Raw genomic sequence first — 20,748 nt, forward strand, 5'->3', positions numbered from 1 at the left:
CCCAGATCACACAAGCAGAACCAACACTTTTCTTGAGGAAAGATTTCGACGATTCCCCTCCCATCCCCTCACCAAGCACGTACCACACGCACACATTTCTCCTTCCTGCCTTGGCTGCACAACACACATACACACACAATTCTCCCCACCTTGGCTGCAAAGCACACAAATGCACACACACATACACACACACACACACACACGCGCGCGCGCGCACGCACGCACGCACGCACGCACGCACTCGCCCTTCTTGCATGCACAAAACGCACACACCCTTCTCCCCTGCTGAGTTAGAGTGCTAAAGCAGTTGCGCCCTACCTAGCGCCCAAGCGTTGCAAAAAGGTGTTTAAGTGCAAAAGACAGCCCGTTCGCAGCGCGGGCACAGGGGAAGGTGAGATGCATTTGGGAGCCGACCCCACACCACGCACAGTATGAACTGTCCGAGCGGCGGCTAAGAGGGCCCCTGGATAGCACGGCGGCTTCCTCTCGGCACGCGCCGGTCAGCAAAGATGCCCGCGTGGGGCTCCGCCACGCGCGCCCCTAGGTGAGCGGGAAAGAGCCGAGAGCCGCCCCCCTCCCTGCCCCCCCACCAAGCCGGTGCCCGGGCGCAGCCGCAGCCGCACCCTGGGTTCCCCGCGCTGCGGAGGGGAGGGAGGCCGCTTTCGCCCCGCCCCCTCCCGGCTGGCCAATGGGCGCCCGGGCCGCGCGCGGCGAGTCCCCGCCTCCGCCGGGGAAACTTGGAGCTGCAGAAAAGTTTGTGCAGAAGCTGGAGGCGCGCGAGCAGAGCTCGGAACCCCGCGGCCCGAAAGGAAGAAGAGATGAACAGCCGCAGGTCGGAGCGCCCAGCCCAGTGGACTTCGAGCCGCCCCCAGGATCCCAGAAGCGGCCTTAGCGGCTGCCGCCAACCACGATAGCTGCCCGTTGTCCCCTGCGAGTGACGAGGAGGGCCGAAGCTCGGTGCCACCTGCTCGCCACTGCGCACCGGGGGCCCCCCGTCTGCTGCAGGAAACTGCAGGTTGTGCAGGTCTGGGTCTCGTCTTTGGAAGAACGAACAGAAAGAAAACTAAGACCAGGTTCCAGTGACCGGTTCCCCTAGTTCTCCGCGCTTTGGAAAGCTCGTTCTGCTCCCGATCGCGAAAAATTGGCCGTCACGGAGACGCGACTCGGAGACTGCACAGGCTGGGCCAACGGGACGAGACTGAAGAAGGCAGGTTGGAGGCGAGTCCAGAAGATCTGAGGCTTGACCCTGGGAGCTTTACGGGGCTGTCCCAGCATCGCCTAACAACAGGTGAGTTGGGGTTGAGGGCTCGGAGCCGAGGAGCGCCCCGGGAAAGAAGCGTGGGAAGGAGAGGACGCGTCCCCCAAATTGTCTTAAATAGTCGTTTTCAATGAGAATTTTATTGCCGTAGAATCTGTTGAGACACAGAATAAATTTCTTGATTTTGGGGGGGATGGGGTGGGTGGCAGGAGGGAAAGGAGAGAACAAGGTATATTCCTAAGATTACGTCTCTGGGACTGGTGTTGCCGGCAGATTTGGGGATCCCAACTTGGAAACTCACAATCTTAGATGGAATTGCACCCCCACTTCCACCCCGGGCCCATCAGCAATTTGTTTCCGAGACGCGGAACTGGCCACTTGCAGGTGGCTCTCCCCGCTCACTGCCACCCCGTCTCTGTCCTCCCGTCCCACAGAGCTCGCTCGATCCTTGCTCGACTGGAGCGCTGCAAAGTGACCCGGCCCGCCGGCCCCCGCCATGTCCACCCCCGGGGCTAATACGTCGGACCCGTCGGTCCCTAACCGGGTGAACAGCCCGGTGACCATCCCGGCGGTGATGTTCATCTTCGGGGTAGTGGGCAACCTGGTGGCCATCGTGGTGCTGTGCAAGTCGCGCAAGGAGCAGAAGGAAACCACCTTCTACACGCTGGTGTGCGGGCTGGCGGTCACCGACCTGCTGGGCACTTTACTGGTGAGCCCGGTGACCATCGCCACGTACATGAAGGGCCAGTGGCCGGGGGACCAGGCGCTGTGTGAGTACAGCACCTTCATCCTGCTCTTCTTCGGCCTGTCGGGGCTTAGCATCATCTGTGCCATGAGCATCGAGCGCTACCTGGCCATCAACCACGCCTATTTCTACAGCCACTACGTGGACAAGCGTCTGGCGGGTCTCACCCTCTTCGCCGTCTATGCGTCCAACGTGCTCTTCTGCGCGCTGCCCAACATGGGCCTCGGCCACTCGCGGCTCCAGTACCCCGACACCTGGTGCTTCATCGACTGGACGTCCAACGTGACGGCGCACGCCGCCTTCTCCTACATGTACGCGGGCTTCAGCTCCTTCCTCATCCTCGCCACGGTGCTCTGCAACGTGCTGGTGTGCTGCGCGCTGCTCCGCATGCACCGCCAGTTCATGCGCCGCACCTCGCTGGGCACCGAGCAGCACCACGCGGCCGCCGCCGCCGCCGCCGCCGCCCTGGCCTCGGCCGCCACCACCAGCCGGGGACCCCAGGCCGCCGCCGCCGCCTCCTCCTCCCCCGCCCTGTCGCGCCTCGGCGACTTTCGCCGCCGCCGGAGCTTCCGCCGCATCGCGGGCGCCGAGATCCAGATGGTCATCCTGCTGATCGCCACCTCCCTGGTGGTGCTCATCTGCTCCATCCCGCTCGTGGTGAGTCCTGGCGCGGTGCTGCCCTCCTCCCATCGAGCGCTCCCGGGTCCCCTCTCTCCTTCCCGGGGTGCGAAGTCGCCCCCCCCCACACACACACACCGCAACACACACACAAACACACACACACACACACACACACACAAACGCATGCACACACTCGCACGCATGCACGCACTTCTAGAGCCAGCCCAGTGGCCAGGGCAGCCTCCCAGCCCAGATCCAAAATAACACAAGGGTGTTTTGCCGGCACACGGCAGTGTCTCTCCAGAAAACCGCTTCCTTTCTGTCCCCGGACAGCCCCTGGCTGCCTGAGATTGACCTTGGGCCTTGGGGGAACCCTCGCTGCCAGTGGGCGGGCGGGGGGTGAGGGAGAGGGGGGCACGGTGGTGAGGAAACCACCGTTTGTGTGACGAAGCCCCATCCTGCACGCGGTGTAGCAGAATCCGAATAATCTGAATGAATTGTCAGGGGCAGTGACCTCTTTAGAGCAGGGGCTTTGCTGGAAGGGTCCGACATTGGGGGTGGTTGGAGGGGGAGGAGGGGGTGTAGATGTAGGGTTCGTGGAGTTTTAGAGCAAGACCTTTGGAGGTCTATTGGAGACAGAAATCAAAGGCTCCGTGGGGGTTCTCTTCCGCCCCACTTCACACCGGAGTTAGTTAACTAACTCGGAAGGAAGTTACCCTGTTCTACTACACACTGCCCTGCAAGAAACATTTCGGTGCACATTTGGGGTCACAAATCCTACCAAGGGGCTTGGAAAGCAAGTTTTTTGGGGGGCAGTCCTTTAAGCGCAGGCCTGCGCGACATGGTATTGTTTTACACGCGCTGCCCTCCTGCCGCTGCACCTATTTCTGGCAGAGCCAGAGTTTTGGCGGCTTTCCATGAGCATCAAAGCCCTCTGGAGCCGAGCAGCGCCCATGTGCTGTTTGTTACACTATGTGTGTCTCTCCACAAACACTTCCAGTGCTGGCCTTTGTACCCATGTGTATGACGAGGTTTGGGGGGTATATTTCTTTTTAGGGCACCTTTTAAAATATTGTCTTTGGATTCACTTTTTAAATGTTAAAAGTAGACAAGTCCAAACTACGTAGTTTTCTGTGCCTATCTTTAAAATCAGATGCGCCAGAAACTGATGGGCAGGTGAACAGTAGACTTATCTACAAGGTTCATGAATGCAACTAGAGCTGTGTCTTGCCATTATCCCCAAACACGCATTCCTGGAAATTCTAAACTACCCATTCAAAAAAAAAAAAAAAAAGAGATGCATTCTCTTTCTTATTTAACATTGGGAGCACGAGGGGCAGAGGGGAATGGTTCTTTCTTTTAGTAATACTGACTAGAAATCTTTAATATAGCTTTAGTAGGAAATATGATCTCTTTGATTAAAGTGACTGTAGGTGGAAGGAACTTAAAGGTGGCTAAGAGCCAGCATACAGTAGCTTCTTGCCAGTTTATATAAACAGAAGTTAGTATGATTGGTCAGAGAGCCTTTAAACTCTCTCAAGATGCAGCGTAAGTTAGAGTTAAGTAACACTTGAGCCACGCACATTGATTTTACCACTATGACAAACTCAGAAAACAGTGAGGGTCTAGAAAACACCTGCTGGACCCTTTTCTCTGGCCTCTGCCTTCTGTTTCATTGAGCATAAACAAATGACAAAGAGCTGTGTTGTTCTTAGTAGAACTTCTACTTTAGGAAACTGAGAAATTAGAGTTAGAAACTTAGAAACCTGCCATCCTTGTGAAGTGTGTTTGGCCAGGGGGTAAGTGTTCTGAAGTTTTTGGTGCCTTCCTAGTCACGAATGAACTGCTTTGTCTCCGGAGTCAGAGACGCATAAGAAACCACATTGTGGTGGATGTAAGTGGTGGATCCGGCTGCATGGGGTAGGGCCGTTTATTATAAATGCTTTGAAGGCCTTAAGAAGCTAGAGGCAAGCAATTATAGGAACTGTTTTTGTGGTTTGCAGACTAACTGTATTTTAGCTAACAAAATACTGCCCATCCTTATCAAGGCAGTAACATGTAGATATTAAGTAATCTCGCCCTGAGAATTGAAACTGGCTCTGCTAAGCAGTCATTCCATAGTCAAGTACTTACATGTTTTTGTCAGTAAGAAGGAATCATAAATAGTAGAGGTTTCACTTTGGGGCCTTTGGTTTGGGCTACTGGGCTACTTAAATCTAGTTTCAAATTCATTTAATTGCAAATAACTCATAAGCAATGGGACTAGCTAAGAATTGTCAAGCAAATTCTAGCAAAGAATTGTCAAGGAAATATATTTACAACAGAAGTCTTCCTTGGCTTACTTTTACTGCTTTCTCATTTCTTTCACTTACAGATTGTGATTCAACTTTAAAATTTCAGACATTTAAAACAATTGATTCTGTTTTTAGTTCTAAGGAGATTAATGACTATTGTGACTTTTTCAAGTCAAGTTGCTATCCAGTCCTATTTGAAGAAAATAAAATCCTCTACCCTTCAAAACTGTTTAAAATGCCTTCGAAAATGAACAAATCAAGCAATTAATTTAACGCTTCAGAATAGCTATGTAAATATATAACTGTTTTTGGTCAAACATTTTTTACTTGAAGTTTAAGAAAGCTTTATAGAACATATAGGGCGAAATGGTCACAGAAAAGTTGCCAACTTTTCTTGTTTGTCTTTGGACTCAGGGGGGAGAAAAAAAAGCATGCAGTGACCCTCCCTCAGTGGCCCTCCCAAAGGCTGTTGATACTAAATTTGGTTGGAAAAGTCCATTTTAATTGGTTGCCTAGAATATATGCTTTATAAGTAGAACTAATCTCTGAACAGAAAGTTGAGAAAGGTTGGGAAGCTCGTTGTGTGTCTAAAAGGCTAACACCACAGGGGTCTGTCCAGTGAGTCACAATCCGTGAAGCAAGGCCAGCCTGCAAGGGACATCATACAACTCGATTTACTGAGGACGTGGTTCTTGTCACTGTCTGTTATTTGTAAACAGCCTCTAATTTTTTAAGTCTGAGACCAGCAAAAAAATAAAAGCTTCTATGCTTAAGATACAGCAAAGGTATTGAACTTTAGAACCAGCAAGTAAGCCGGACTCCAAATGTCTGGGAGCCTGTTACATACTAAAGCTCAATCAACTTCTGGTGTCTAATTTTGCAGTGACTAGGGTAATAATGTTGATTAGAATCAAATTTTGTTTCAGAGACAAATAGTTCCACTATAGGCTTGAGAAAGCATTTCCCCTATGCACCGGCAAACCAAGGCATATTTATTGCTTACTTGTTCCTTTCATTCTCTTTCTTACTCAGAGGGAGTAAGTCTTCATCTCTGTTTGAGGAAGAATGTCAGATTTGATCAGTGTACTTTGTTAGAGGTAGGAAACTTAAGTATATAGGAAAATAACTGCATGCAAATGGTTATCTGATTGCTTACTATAGACTAGTCTTCAAAGAGCTGAGGCAGGGACCCAGGGATAAGGCTCAGGAATAGAATCACCTAGCTGAAAGAAAGAAAGAGAGAAAGAAAGAAAGAAAGAAAGAAAGAAAGAAAGAAAGAAAGAAAGAAAGAAAGAAAGAAAGAAAGAAAGAAAGAAAGAAAGGAAGGAAGGAAGGAAGGAAGGAAGGAAGGAAGGAAGGAAGGAAGGAAGGAAGGGAAATAAAAGAAGGAGAAAGAGGGAGAAGAAGAAAAGTTATCACCAGCATTACCTCAGCAAATATTTATTATAGGACAGGAGAAAAAAGTCCTGTGATTAGATAAACTTTGTTTACCATAGGCAAATGGATACAGAGCCTTAGACAGGTGTTGGGATTTTAAATGAGAAAAATCAGTTCTACAGGTACACGGTGAAGTCATAAACCACAGGAGAGCCTGAAGAACTTGATTATTTAATAAATAGATTTGACTATATGAACAATTAAGCAATTCTTAAAAAGCCATTTTCCTAGTCATAACATGAACTCTCAGGCCTACTAATAGTACCTTGAAGCCTGCATAGTAACTTGTAAATGTAGGTTCCATGTCCAGCAACTCATTTGAACCTTGAAGAAAGTACTAGAAGAAAATAGGGCCAGTCAGGATTTTCACTTTCTCTGCATCTCCATTTCGGTTTCCTCTACTGCAGATGACAAATTTGTCATTCTGCAAGTTGCTGGGTGAAGATGGTGCACACTCTTTTCAAAATGCTTTTCTGATCACTCCCCCCATCCCAATGGTGAGGTGTTTTTCTTTTCCTCTTCCAGCCATTTTCTTTCATGTGTAGTTTGTTTTCAATCCAAATCAGCTAATTCACAGAAGTTGCTATAAACCAAGCATAGAGACACAAACACAGCATGCCATTCAAGAGAAACATACAGTATTCAGAGAGCCCAGGAGAGAATGTTCATTCACATACACAGTAGTTTGGGTTGCAATGGATGTGCTTGCTCCAATGTCGATTTCTAGAGATGGAAAACAGGGGCTTGCTTATCTGCTCTTGGCCATCTCAGATACTGGAACATCTTAGCACTGCTCTGTGCCCAAGCCAATGGTTTTACTGAACATCAACTCACCAAAAGTTTTTTTTTCCCCAGAGTTGAGAATAATAGTTTAAAAGAATTCTTCAGAAATAATTATTTGAAGTAGAACCCAAACTACAGGAAAGAATTACCTTGCCTGCAGGAAATGACAGTTAATGAGTTAGAGAGAAGGAAAACTCAGCCTCCTTTCATTGCTACCTCCTCAAGGACTCTGTCTCTTATTCTTCAAGTGTTTTTTGTCCACAAAATTTATATTTAGGATTTTTTTTAATTTAAAAAGAAAATAAAAGCAGTAAGAATGTTTGTTATCAGCTGTGTCTGTTCTCAACTCCTCATTAACAGATAGCAACCATTCCCTTTGCAGGCCCAGTGCACTCAGACTACTAATGGGATCTGCTTATTTATTGGAAAGAATTTCCACTTAAAGAGTTGATTGTCTAATCAACCTAAACTCCCACTGTTTTTGTTTGGGCCACACCTGGCGGTACTTGGGAGCTACTCCTCGAGCAGTGCTCAGGAGACCAGGAGTTGCTAAGGATGAAAACTGAGGCTCCCACATGCAGTGTATGCTCCTGCCCCTTGAGCCTTCTCTCAGCCCACATCTTTATCAATTAGACATCCCCAGCCAACAGACTATGTTTCATCAGAAAGGATGTGTTGTTGATCATTTACCATGCACTCTCCCCCAAAGCTACCTCTAAGCAGTGGTTTTCAAAAATTTTATATGCTGCACAGTGGTGATTGATGTATTCCGCACATGGGTTATCAAAACTAAAGACTGTCCAGATATTGGAGGTATTTTTCTGAGCACTTTCATAATGTGCTCAGAAATAATCATAAGAAGCAATCATAAGATACACAATCATAAGAAGCAAAATGTGAACAGAAATTTGATTCTTGGGTGTTCATTTCTACAACACAGACCTTTTCCTCTAGCTTTCCTATCATCACCTCTTCTTTCAGAGATAATCGTATTTTCTCAGATTTTGGTCCTGTGCTCCAAATCCCGATATCTAGTCAAACCTAAGGAATCTGCAGCTATAAAAATGTATTTGTAGAATTGCAAGAGTAAATAGAGTTTGTGCTCAGTGAATTCCCTTTGGGGGTTTGAATTAGAGGTTTGTCTTTTTTTATCAGCAGCACACTTGTCCAACACTGAAAACTGCCTGAAAGTAGTGTATCTGTGTAACTTACCATGTCTGTTCCACGGGAGTTCTAGAAAAGGGGTTTCCCTCCTCAGGTGAGGGACTAGGGTGCATGTCCTATCTTAGTCTCAGTTTTCCCCATTAGAGGAGAGCGAATCAAATAGGAATTTTAGTGAGACAGCTGATTTGCATATTTTTTCAACTTGGCAAAGTACATGGAGCTTTACTTCTGTTTCCAACCCCCCCAACCCCCAAATTGGTCAATCACCATTGAGAAAACGCTACAAAGGAAAACTCATTATTTTCAAACAATTTAACCAACTTTTGAGAATTTTTTTACCTTAGTTTGGAATTTTACTTTTCCTACTTATCATTTTTGTTCCCCTGTGAGTGCCCCTGACGGCAATGACCCTCCCAGGGCAAGTCTGGGATTATAATAATTACAATATTATATAATTATTAATAATGGGCTGGTGTGAATATAAGCCGTTCTCCCCATGGAGTTCTCAATAGGCTTTCTTGCATTTCTTTTTCTACGGCTGCCTGTATTCCTGGTGGCTTTGAATGAAGTAAGAGGGCTCAGAGAGGATAATTTCCTTGCCCATTATTAATAATTATATAATATTCAGTCTTTCTATAGGTCACAGTGCTAATTTTTAATTTCTTTAATTACAAATTTCATTCCTTCCCCCATCCCCCAGCCCATTTTAACGATCAGGAACATTCTCCTTTCAGTAGTAACCATTTTTCCTTTCAGATAGTAGTGGAAGAGGCAATAAGTGACAACACATTTCAATGGAAAAAAAAAATTCAGACGCCAGGTTCAGAATGGATTCAAAGAGGAACTTAAGAGGTGACGATGCAAAACGCATCTGGGGAACTTAACTCCTGTTTCGTGGAGTAACACTGCCCCCTAGAGGCCGCAAGCACCAAGTACACGCAAACCCAGCAGCTGGGTTGTTTCCAGTATTAGCACGTGATTGATACTAGCAGATGCCTTTACCACCTCGAAACGTAGGATATAATGTGAATAAATTATTACCCATGATTGCTTTGTCAAGAAATAATTCTTTAACAGACATCCTTCAAGTCCGTTGGGACATAAAGAGTAAATGGAAGGAAGTTATCTGAAGACGAGGCATGGGAGATGGCAGTGAGGAAGTGTGGGGACCCTCCACACATTCTTCAGAGCCCCGAGTCTCAGTAACAGTCGCTGAGCTGAACACAGCCCCGTAGACCTGAAGGAATCTGTCAGTGCCCGCACGGCTGAGGACCTCAAGAAAGAATACAGTTGGGAGAAACCAAGGTGCTTTGTTTTTGCTAGTTTTTATGAAGGTAGAAAATCAGTCCTACTTTTTTTTTTTTCTTCTTTTTGGGTCACACCCAGCGATGCTCAGGTGTTACTCCTGGCTCTGCACTCAGGAATTACTCCTAGTGGTGCTTGGGGGACCATATAAGATGCCGAGGATTGAACTCGGGTCGGCCACATGCCCTACCAGTTGTACTATTGATCTGGCCCGATACTTTGTCTTCATGGTATTCTTACACGAGGATTTTTTTTAAAGTCTGTTGGGCATAATTAAGCTACTGTTAATTCCAGTTATGTAGCTGAGTTTCAAGGAATTAATTTCATCACAAAATAATATGGCCTGAGAAATATTGGGGAAAGATTTGAAAGAACACTGTATGATTTGTTTGTTTTGTTATTGTGGGTTTTTGTTTTATTTTTTTTGGCTTTTTGGGTCACACCTGGAGATGCACAGGGATTAGTTCTGGCTCTGCACTCAGGAATTACTCCTGGCAGTGCTCAGGGGACCATATGGGATGCTGGGAATCGAACCAGGGTTTGCCGCATGCAAGGCAGACTCCCTACCCACTGTGCTATCGCTCCAGCCCAACACTGGATGATTGCTTTAACCAAGGAATAAATTCAGAAAGAAAATTAAAACTATTGTCTGGTCATTCTGGATGATATGAAATTCAGATTAAAAGTTTCCAGTAGGTTTTTTCTAGACTGTAAAATAAGAGGTTATCTGGACTTTCCTGTGGTTGTATGCTTAGTTACAATTTCTGGGCTCTACAAAATAAGTAGTTTAAATATATAAAATGGCAACTAGAATAAGAGAAATTAATGATTATTGGGAAAGACTCTTCATTAGAATTACAAAAACTTAAAAGTACTCATAGAAAAGAAGATAGTAAAATGCTTCTGGGGGAATTTTATGCAAATGTGGCCTGTACACGCATTGCATTTTGTATCCCATCTTTGATTTTGGAAAGATATTTCTGAAAGTGGCAAAACATGTTTTAAAAGTTACACTAGTTGGAACCACAAAGTGTAAGTACACCATCAACGGTTTTTCTCAGGCTAGAATATGTTTCTTTTTTTTTCTTTTTCTTGGCCCTTTTTACCAGAAAAGAGAGCAGCTACTCACAGTGCCAAGTTAGATGCGGTAGGTAAATATTTGCCCAGCGGATGAAAGATGAATTTTATTTTTTTTTTCTTTTTGGGTCACACCCAGCGAGGCACAGGGGTTACTCCTGGCTCTGCACTCAGAAATTACCCCTGGCGGTGCTCAGGGGACCCTATGGGATGCTGGGAATCGAACCTGGGTCGGCCGCGTGCAAGGCAACCGCCCTACCCGCTGTGCTATCGATCCAGCCCCCGGAGGATGAATTCTAAACGTGGCATTGTCTTTTTATGCAGGTGCGAGTGTTCATCAACCAGCTCTACCGGCCAGTTTCGGAAAAAGACATCAGCAAAAACCCGGATCTGCAGGCTATCCGCATCGCTTCCGTGAACCCCATCCTGGACCCCTGGATTTACATCCTGCTGCGGAAGACGGTGCTCAGTAAGGCCATCGAGAAGATCAAATGCCTCTTCTGCCGCATCGGGGGGTCCCGCCGGGAGCGCGCGGGGCCGCCCTGCTCGGAGAGTCGGAGGACGTCGTCGGCCCTGTCCAGCCACTCGCGCTCCTTCCTGTCCCGGGAGCTGCGGGAGGTCAGCAGCACCTCGCAGACGCTGCTCTACCTGCCCGAGCTCAGCGAGGGCGGCCTGGGGGGCAGGAGCTTGCTGCCCGGGGTGCCGGGCGTGGGCCTGCACCACGTGGAGAGCACGTCGCTGAGGACTTTGCGAATCTCAGAGACCTCGGACTCGTCCCAGGGCTCCGAGCGGGTGCTCCTGGTGGACGAGGTCGCGGGCCGGAGCGGGGCCGCGCCCGCCCCGAAGGCCAGCTCCCTGCAAGTCACGTTTCCCAACGAACCCCTGAACTTCTCCGAAAAATGTATCTAGGCGCCCCGGGGAAGGGAAGAAACCCGGTTCTTCGGTGGCACCTAAAGGCCAGCGCTTTGTTGACTCGCTGTCCAGGGCAGCTGGAGCTGGGAGCACTTTTCAGACAAATTCATGCCCGTGGGGCCGTCGGAGGGCGTCCCCCCTCCACTCCCTTGCGCTCTCCGTGACACGCAGGATTCCACGACTTGCCCCGGGGACACAGGTCACAACTCTTGAGGGCTGAGAAGTCTGACTCCGTTTCTCTACCTGATGGAGAGGGTGGGGGGGAAGTTTGGCCATTTTCGTGACGTCCAAAGTTGCGTCCTGCACAGAGCAGGCCCGGGACCAAGGGCTCTATTCCAGTACACGAGGAGGGTTAGCTAGCGAGCGGTATGGTTGGACTGGCACTCAAGCATGAAATGTGAATTTTATTGTTGTAAATATGATTTCAGGTATTTAAGGTGTTTCTTCTCTGTGAGAAGGTTTGTTGTTAATACAAGGTATAATAAAATTGTGGTAACCCCTCCCCCCTGTTAACCAGCTGAAGTTGCAGACGTCAGAATTTATTTTATGAACCAAGTCAAGCGGAAGTTTTAGAAATTCACAAACTACTATCTATAAAATCAGTATCAAAACCTTTTAAGTTAGGGTTTAATGCGATTAAACGAATAAAGAAAAATACTATTTGACATTCAGAGAACAATCCAAGATATCATTTACTAAGCTGTAATAAGCAGTTGGGAACATTGCTGATGCTCCATTTATTCATTCAGAAAACTGATTTCGGGAGAACCTAGCACACTAGTAACATTTTTTTTATTTTTGTCCCCATTAACTGGAACTTTTACAAATGTAACATAAATTTTAAAGAATCTTTCCTGAACGGCCTTTGAAGTATATAGTAGAAAAATGAGTCTCAACCTCTGACTTTCCTCTTGAAAGCATGCAGTTTGACTTTTCTAAGAAATGATGTAGAATGTCCCTTACAAGTTGCGGGGAAAGGCAGCCGGCACCCTAAGGACGTTCAGAAAGTGTTTGTGAGATGTGGGAAGTTAGGTGAATTAGCCCTTCACAGAGTCCTACGTGTTGGCCAGATGAAGAGGTGTAGCACTTGTCTGAGTAAGATTCACCTCCTACCAGTCTCATGAAACACCCCAGTGATGCTGGGCTTACTTGAAGGGCCTTTATCAAAGAAATATTAAGCATGTTTTGCTGCTTAAAGTGTTTTTGTGAATTGCTTGGTTGTAATTAAATTGAGCCTGTTAAGTGATAAGAAGCAGTTGTACCAACTGAAAATCTTTTGGAGACTATAGTTAAATAAATGCTCTCAATCTGAGTTCCATATTCTCAGTTTTGGAAAATGTGTGTGATTTTTGTCTCAGACCGTTGCTCATCAATTTGCTCGAGCAGGCACCAGTAACGTCTCCATTGTGAGACTTGTTACTGTTTTTGGCATATCGAATACGCCACAGGGTAGCTTGCCAGGCTCTGCCATGCAGGCAAGATACTCTCGGTAGCTTGCTGGGCTCTCCAAGAGGGACGGAGGAATCGAACCTGGGTCAGCCGCATGCAAGGCAAACGCCCTACCAACTATGCTATCACTCCAGCCCTTTTCTCAGACCACCTTCAGTAATTTTGGAATTTAAAATGTTCTTTCTTTTGAGATAATGATAAATTCAGAGAAGAGTTGCAACAGTAGTCCCTATGTAGGCTTGGTTGTATGCAATGGAGAATTGGTATTTTGAAGGCCAAGTTTGGGCTGGAGAGATAGTACAGTAGCATGCCACCAATGATCAAGGTTTGATTCTGGGTACCATATATGGTCCTCCAAAACCTAGCCAAGGAATGATTCCTAGTGCAAAGCCAGGAGTAAGCTCTGAGCACTGCTGGGTGTGATCTCAGAACAAAAATAAATAGGAAGCCGTAAGTTTGCGTATGAACTATAATCATGTTCTCCACTAGAGTCAGGGGTATTGCTCAAGCAGTAGAGCACATGTGAGATCTTAGATTTGATCCTTGATACCACAGGGCTCCTACCCTACCCTGAACACTTCTGGGAACACCCTCTAAAAATCACTTCATTTTTTAAAATTCTTTAAACATTTTTAATCACTAGATGGATGGTGAAGATGTCAGCACTAGACATTCTCTGAATATTTATTACAAAATTTGACATAAACTTAGGGCCCTTTTGACTTGTAAGCCCCTCTACATAAGTGCTTCTGAAACTTGGGCATGCACCCATCATTTGAAGAGTCTGTGAAGAGTTTCTGGTGTGCATTCATCTCAAAAAGCTCTAGGTGATACTAACTGCCGAAAGAGGACACACTCCAAGAACCGTAATCCTTAGGAACGGGGCTGTGATTTACTAGTGAGAAGTTTTAAAGACACTTTTAGACAAAGTCAAGCAAACAGGACTTGCTTTTCAACTGCCTGATGGCACAGCGGTTCTCAGCTGAGGCAGAGAATAGCTCAGAGAAGGGTCACTTGGTTCAGACTTCTGCCAGGTTCTGATTTTCCACATCTAAGGTAACAACGTATAAAAAGATACCTGCAGGAAATATTTCACTTTAAAAAAGAATTTGTTTTTATCCTATATTCATGAATAGTAAGATTGTAAATATGTAATTTATATATATGCATATAATATATATGGAATATGGAGAGAAGTGAGGACTCCATTTGTAGGGAAAAATAAAGGCTCACAAGGTAGCATTAATAATATTCTAATAATGAAAGACTAAAAGATTACACTAAGGCAGTATGTTAAAACAGACACAGCTTGTAGTTATCACTTTCTTTTTCATTTTTCAGTCCCAGTTTCAAACCCAGAGTCTCACACATGCAAGGCAAGTGCTCTACCATTGAGACATATCCCTAGAAATCCTACCTAATTGCATAATACAAGAGTTGAATGCAATGACATAAAATTTTATAATGGAATCAAGGAAACTTTTGTCATTCACAAAGACATGAAATACATATATACATATATATACATATGTATATATTATATATAAATGCATGACACTTAAGGAGTATGAAAAAAGCTAATGCAACTAATGAATTTATCAAAATAATAGGCTAACAAGGTCAAATATAAACCAATTGTATTTTATATAATAAAACAATTGGAAGATAAAATTTATCAAATTGACAAGTAGAAAATGTCAAATTGGAAAATTGGAAATTAAAAAAAAAAATTCCTTGGATAGCTAAAACAATTCTTGGGGAAAAGACGATGGGAGGCATCACCCTCCCCAACCTCAATCTTTACTACAAAGCAGTAACAATTAAAACAGCATGGTACTGGAACAAAGGCAGAGCCGTAGACCAATGGAACAGGGTGGAATACCCTTACACACAACCCCAAATGTATGATCATCTAATGTTTGATAAGGGAGCAAGAGATGTGAAGTGGAGCAAGGAAAGCCTCTTTAAGAAATGGTGCTGGCACAACTGGACAACCACATGCAAAAAAATGGGCGTAGACCTTGACCTGACACCATGCACAAAAGTCAAATCAAAATGGATTAAAGACCTCAACATTAGACCACAAACCATAAGGTACATTGAAGACAAGGTCGGCAAAACCCTCCACGATATTGAAGATAAAGGTATCTTCAAAGGTGACACAGAACTAAGCAATCTAGTAAAAACAAAGATCAACAAATGGGACTACATTAAACTAAAAAGCTTCTGCACCGCAAAAGATACAGTGACCAGAATCCAAAGGCTATCTACAGAATGGGAAAGGATATTTACACAATACCCATCAGATAAGGGGTTGATATCAATGGTATATAAAGCACTGGTTGAACTCTACAAGAATAAAACATCCAACCCCATCAAAAAATGGGGCGAAGAAATGAACAGAAACTTTACCAAAGAAGAAATATGAATGGCCAAAAGGCACATGAAAAAGTGCTCTACATCACTAATCATCAGAGAGATGCAGATCAAAACAACCACAAGATACCACCTCACACCACAGAGACTAGCGCACATCCAAAAGAACAAAAGCAACCGCTATTGGAGAGGATGTGGGGAGAAAGGGACCCTTCTACACTGCTGGTGGGAATGCCGACTGGTTCAGCCCTTCTGGAAAACAATATGGACGATTCTCAAAAAATTAGAAATTGAGCTCCCATTTGACCCAGCAATACCACTGCTGGGAATATATCCCAGAGAGGCAAAAAAGTATAATCGAAATGGCATATGCACATGTATGTTCATCGCAGCACTGTTTACAATAGCCAGAATCTGGAAAAAACCCGAATGCCCTAGAATGGATGACTGGTTGAGGAAACTTTGGTACATCTATACAATGGAATACTATGCAGCTGTTAGAAAAAAGGAGGTCACAAATTTTTTTATTTAAGTGGATCGGCATGAAAAGTTTCATGCTAAGTGAAATGAGTCAGAAAGAGAGAGACAGACATAGAAAGATTGTACTCATCTATGACATATAGAATAACAGAGTGGGAGACTAACACCCAAGAATTGTAGAAACAACTACCAGGAGGTTGACTCCATGGCTAGGAGGCTGGCCTCACATTCTGGGGAAAGGGCAACTTAGAGAAAGGATCACCAACTATAATGTAGTCGAAGGCCATGTGGGAGAAGGGAGTTGCGGGCTGAATGAGGGCTAGAGACTGAGCACAGTGGCCACTCAACACCTTTATTGCAAACCACAATAGCTAATTAGAGGGAGAGAACAGAAGGGAATGCCCTGCCACAGTGGCAGGGCGGGGTGGGGGGAGATGGGATTGGGGAGGATGGGAGGGATGCTGGGTTTACTGGTGGTGGAGTATGGGCACTGGTGAAGGGATGGGTCCCCGAACTTTGCATGGGGGAAACATAAGCACAGATGTGTATAAATCCGTAACTGTACCCTCATGGTGATTCATTAATTAAAAATAAATAAATTTATTTTTAAAAAAATGCTATTTGGTTCTCCCAAAGAGGAATTGAAAGCCATGCTTGGAATATCACATTTCACTCCAGTGAGATGGGAATCCAGAGTTCTGATATCCACCGACGATCGAGAATCCGGGATGCTGTCTCATTTGCAAAGGCATAGAAAATCAGATGTGCTGGACACGTAATATAATTTGGAGATGACTGCTGGACTAGAGCTGTTACTGACTGGATTCCATTAGATGTCAGAAGAATGCTTGGCCGCCCACCTACGAGATGGTCAGACTTTTTCGTCAAGACAGTTTGAGGCTCTTCGTGTTCCTGGAGTGAGCAGACACCGTTGGGCTATACTAGCACAGGACAGGGACGAATGGAGACGTTATTGGCATCCTCTCGAGCAAATCGATAAACAAGGGAATGACAAGTGATATAAGTGAAAGCAAGTAGTGAGTGTATCACTTCAAGATCACTTTTACTATCACATCTAGATTATTTCCTCAGGTCTTCTTTTTTTCTTTCAGACTAGGTGTATATTTTGTATATTTCCTATTGTTGTGGAATAAATTACTCCAAGATTAACCGTTAAAAATAAAGTGATTGGGGCTGGATCTATAGCATAGTGGGTAGAGTGTTTGCCTTGCATGGGGACAAACTGGGTTCGATTCCCAGCATCCCATATGGTCCCCAGAGCACTGCCAGGAGTAATTCCTGAGTGCATGAGCCAGGAGTAACCCCTATGCATTGCCAGGTGTGACCCCAAAAGCAAAAAAAAAGTGATTACATTCAATTGTGGGATATAAGAAAGCATGGTTTGAAACTAATACCCAAGGACAGTAGAAACAAGGGCCAGGAGGACTGGTCCACATTTGGAAGCTTGCCACAGGTTGTGGTGGTGGGGAGGAGGGCAGTTAGGATAGAGAAGGGACCACTATGACAATGATAATTGGGTATGATCACTCTGGACAAGAACTGAGTGCTGAGGTAGATAAAGAGACAAACATGTTAATTTTTCAGAAGAGAGAGAGAGAGGCAGACAGAGAGAGATATGAAAAATGCTTGACATAGAGGCAGCCTGGGAGCAGGGGATTGGGCTGGGGAGGGGTGGGTGGTGGGAGGGAAACTGGGGATATTGGTGGTGGGAAATGCACACTGGTGAAGGGATGGGTGTTGGAGTATTGTATGACTGAAACCCAATTATAAATAACTTTGTAACTGTATCTCATGGTGATTAAATAAAAAAGGGGAAAAATTAAAAAAAAAAAAACATTCCTTGGGGCCAGAGCTCTATTACAGCTGGTAAGAGGATTGCCTTTCACAGATTTCCAACTTGAGTTCCATCCTCTGGACCCCATATGGTCCACCAAACCCTCCAGGACTGAAACAAACCTGAGTGCAGAGTCGGGAGTAAGCCCTAAGCACTACTGGATGTGGCCCCAAAACTAAATAAATTAAGTTAAATTAAGATATTTTTCACGGTAGATGCATCACAGAAACAAGAAATTAGGATTAACTTTACAAAATATGGTCAGGTGTTACAGAAAACTAAAAACAGCTACCCATGGCGTATTTGCTATGCCAAAAAAACAGTAACAAGTCTCAGAATGGAAACATTACTGGTGCCCACTCGAGCAAATCGATGAGCAACGGGGTGACAGTGATACAGTGATACTGTGATGAGACTAACACCCAAGGACAGTAGAGACAGGGCCAGGAAGATTGCTCCAGGGTTGGAAGCCTGCCTTATGAGCTGGGGGAGAGGGCAGCTGGGATAGAGAAGGGATCACTAAGTCAATGATGGTTGGAAGGATCGCTTGGGATGGGAGATGTGTGCTGAAAGTAGATAAAGGACCAAGCATGATGGCTCCTCATTATCTGTATTGAAAACCATAATGCCCATGAGTAGAGAGAGAGTAAGAGGGAAACTGTCTTCCATAAAAGCAGGGGGAAGGGTGGGATGGGGGGGAGGGGAGGGATACTAGGGACATTGGTGGTGGAAAATGTACACTGCGGGAGGGAAGGGTGTTCGATCATTGTATGACTGAAACTCAAACATGAAAGCTTTGTGAGTGTTGCTCACGGTGATTCAATAAAAAAACAAAGCAAGCCACAGATAGAGCAAAATATTCACAATATATGTATTTCATAATATAATTTTATCTGTAATACAGAAAAAACTCTGACAACTCAATAGTAAAATAACCCAAACCAGAAACAGGCCAAATATTTGAACACATCTCAAAATAATATATACAAGCAAAAAGCGTATGAAAAAATGCTCAGCATCATTAGGGAAACATGTATTAAAATCACAATTCACGCTCTCCGCTGTGATGTGACCAAGTGGCCACACATGTGCAGCCTTTCCATTGCTGATTGACCATGATCCCAGAGGCCAGCTAAACTACTTTTGGTACCAGCTTCTTGCAGAAATGTCTAGACGGTGAACTAAGCCACGGCCCCATGCCGCCCCAGGAGGGAAAAGGTTTTTCTCTTTTCTCTCTCGGTTTTTCCTTTCGGGGAGTGGGTAAGGGGAAGGCATGGCAACCGCCATCATATAAGGACTACTAAAGAGTGGTACGAGCTTGCAATGATGCAATTTCTGGCAGAAATTTCCCTGGACTTAGTTACTAAAATACTGAAATACAGAAATCCAAAACCATGCGGACGCGATCTCATATCTCTTCATTCTCAGCAATGGAAAACAAATTATCAAATGCTTCCTTTCCAGCAGGTCTGATTTTGGGGAGGAAACTCCAAACAAACTTTAATTAGAAGAAAATTATTTAATTACTTTGAAATGTATTCTTTAAACTCCTCCGCTAGGGTTTAAAGCAGTCATGAAAGAGTATCGCTAGTCTCTTATTCGTACTACCTGAAGGACAGAAGTTCAAACAGATTTATCACTCACGAAGTTCAGGTTAGAGGATGTCATGTAGGTCTGCGTGAGCACTGGCCACCCAACAGCAAACCCAGAAAGACAAAGACCTGCTTAGCCCAGGGGCAGGGCAGACCAGGCTGCAGAGTTCTCAGGGACCAACGACTGGCTCTGCAGACAGGATAAACTGAAAATAGGGCTGGAGCAATAGCACCATGGTTGGGCGTTCGCCTTTCACGCAGTCGACCTGAGTTCGATTCCTCCGCCCCTCTCGGAGAGCCCGGCAAGCTACTGAGTGTATCAAGCCCATGCGGCAGAGTCTGGCAAGCTACCCGTGCCTATTGGATATTGGCATATTGGATATGTCAAACACAGTAACAATAAGTCTCTCAATGAGAGACGTTACCGGTGCCTGCTCGAACAAATTGATGAGCAACGGGATGACAGTGACAGTGCAGAATGGGGCTTGGTGTCCCATTCTATATTCTGAACTCCTTTTCCTTAGAAGTGTGAGGAAAGAAGAGAGAGAGAGAGAGAGAGAGAGAGAGAGAGAGAGAGAGAGAGAGAGAGAGAGAGAGAGAGAGAGAGAGAGAAGTATTCTTTGGTTAATGGTATCCAAAGCAGTGGTATGGTGGAAGTCATCCCCACTTCTGCCTTCCCAACAAAGTGCCTACCAGTCTTTAGTCACTTTCCACCTGGGCATACACAACAAGTTAAATTCACACACAACACACATGAAGCACAGGAAAGGGCCAACCTTCTCTTCCATTCAAGATGGCACAATTGTGACAGAATTGGCATTTCATTTCAATTTACTTTGATAATAATTAGTCACTTGCAAATTTGTTGTGTTGTTTGGGGGCCTGGGGGGCATCATTAGCAATCTCAGGGGCTACCATCCCGCTCAGCTCTGTTCAGAGTCACTCCAGTGCTCCACTGAGCTTTGTAGCTCAAATTTTTGTGTTTTGTCATGTGTTTAAAAAATATGCTTTCACAACAGGGTGTGTCTGAAAACAGCAAATTTTCTTTGGTTTTTGAGCTATAACCTGTTGTCAAAGGGACCAGGAGTTTCCATGGGCCAGGTGTTAGCTCTAGCACCTTAAAAAATTATGAAAGAGACATGATTTACAAAGTTACTGATAGTTGCATTTGAGGCATACAATAATTCAACATCAATCCCTCCACCAGTGTCAACTTCCTTCCACCAGTGTTCCCAGATTCCCTCCCATTCCAACTCCCACTCCAGCTGCCACCTGCCACCTTGACAGGAACATTGCAACGTTTCAATGGCTGCTGCTTAGATCTCATGTTTTCAGTTCTGTTGAATCTGTGTTTGGGGTATTTGGCTATATTCCTCACTCATATCACTGGTATAACTGAA

At 45.3% G+C, this 20,748-nt stretch overlaps 1 protein-coding gene across 1 annotated transcript; it reads left to right on the top strand.

Moving 5' to 3' along the window:
- Positions 1 to 779: 779 nt before the first annotated feature.
- PTGER4 (prostaglandin E receptor 4) lies at positions 780 to 12,909 on the top strand. Its single transcript, XM_055139522.1, has 3 exons — positions 780 to 1,288; positions 1,693 to 2,660; positions 11,009 to 12,909. Exons 2-3 carry the CDS (start codon positions 1,755 to 1,757, stop codon positions 11,591 to 11,593), a joined length of 1,491 nt encoding a protein of 496 aa, XP_054995497.1. The 5' UTR covers positions 780 to 1,288; positions 1,693 to 1,754; the 3' UTR covers positions 11,594 to 12,909.
- The last annotated feature ends 7,839 nt before the right edge of the window (positions 12,910 to 20,748 follow it).

The sequence above is a fragment of the Sorex araneus genome, chromosome 1 (assembly GCF_027595985.1).
Source record: "Sorex araneus isolate mSorAra2 chromosome 1, mSorAra2.pri, whole genome shotgun sequence".
In the NCBI taxonomy this organism is placed as follows: domain Eukaryota; kingdom Metazoa; phylum Chordata; class Mammalia; order Eulipotyphla; family Soricidae; genus Sorex; species Sorex araneus.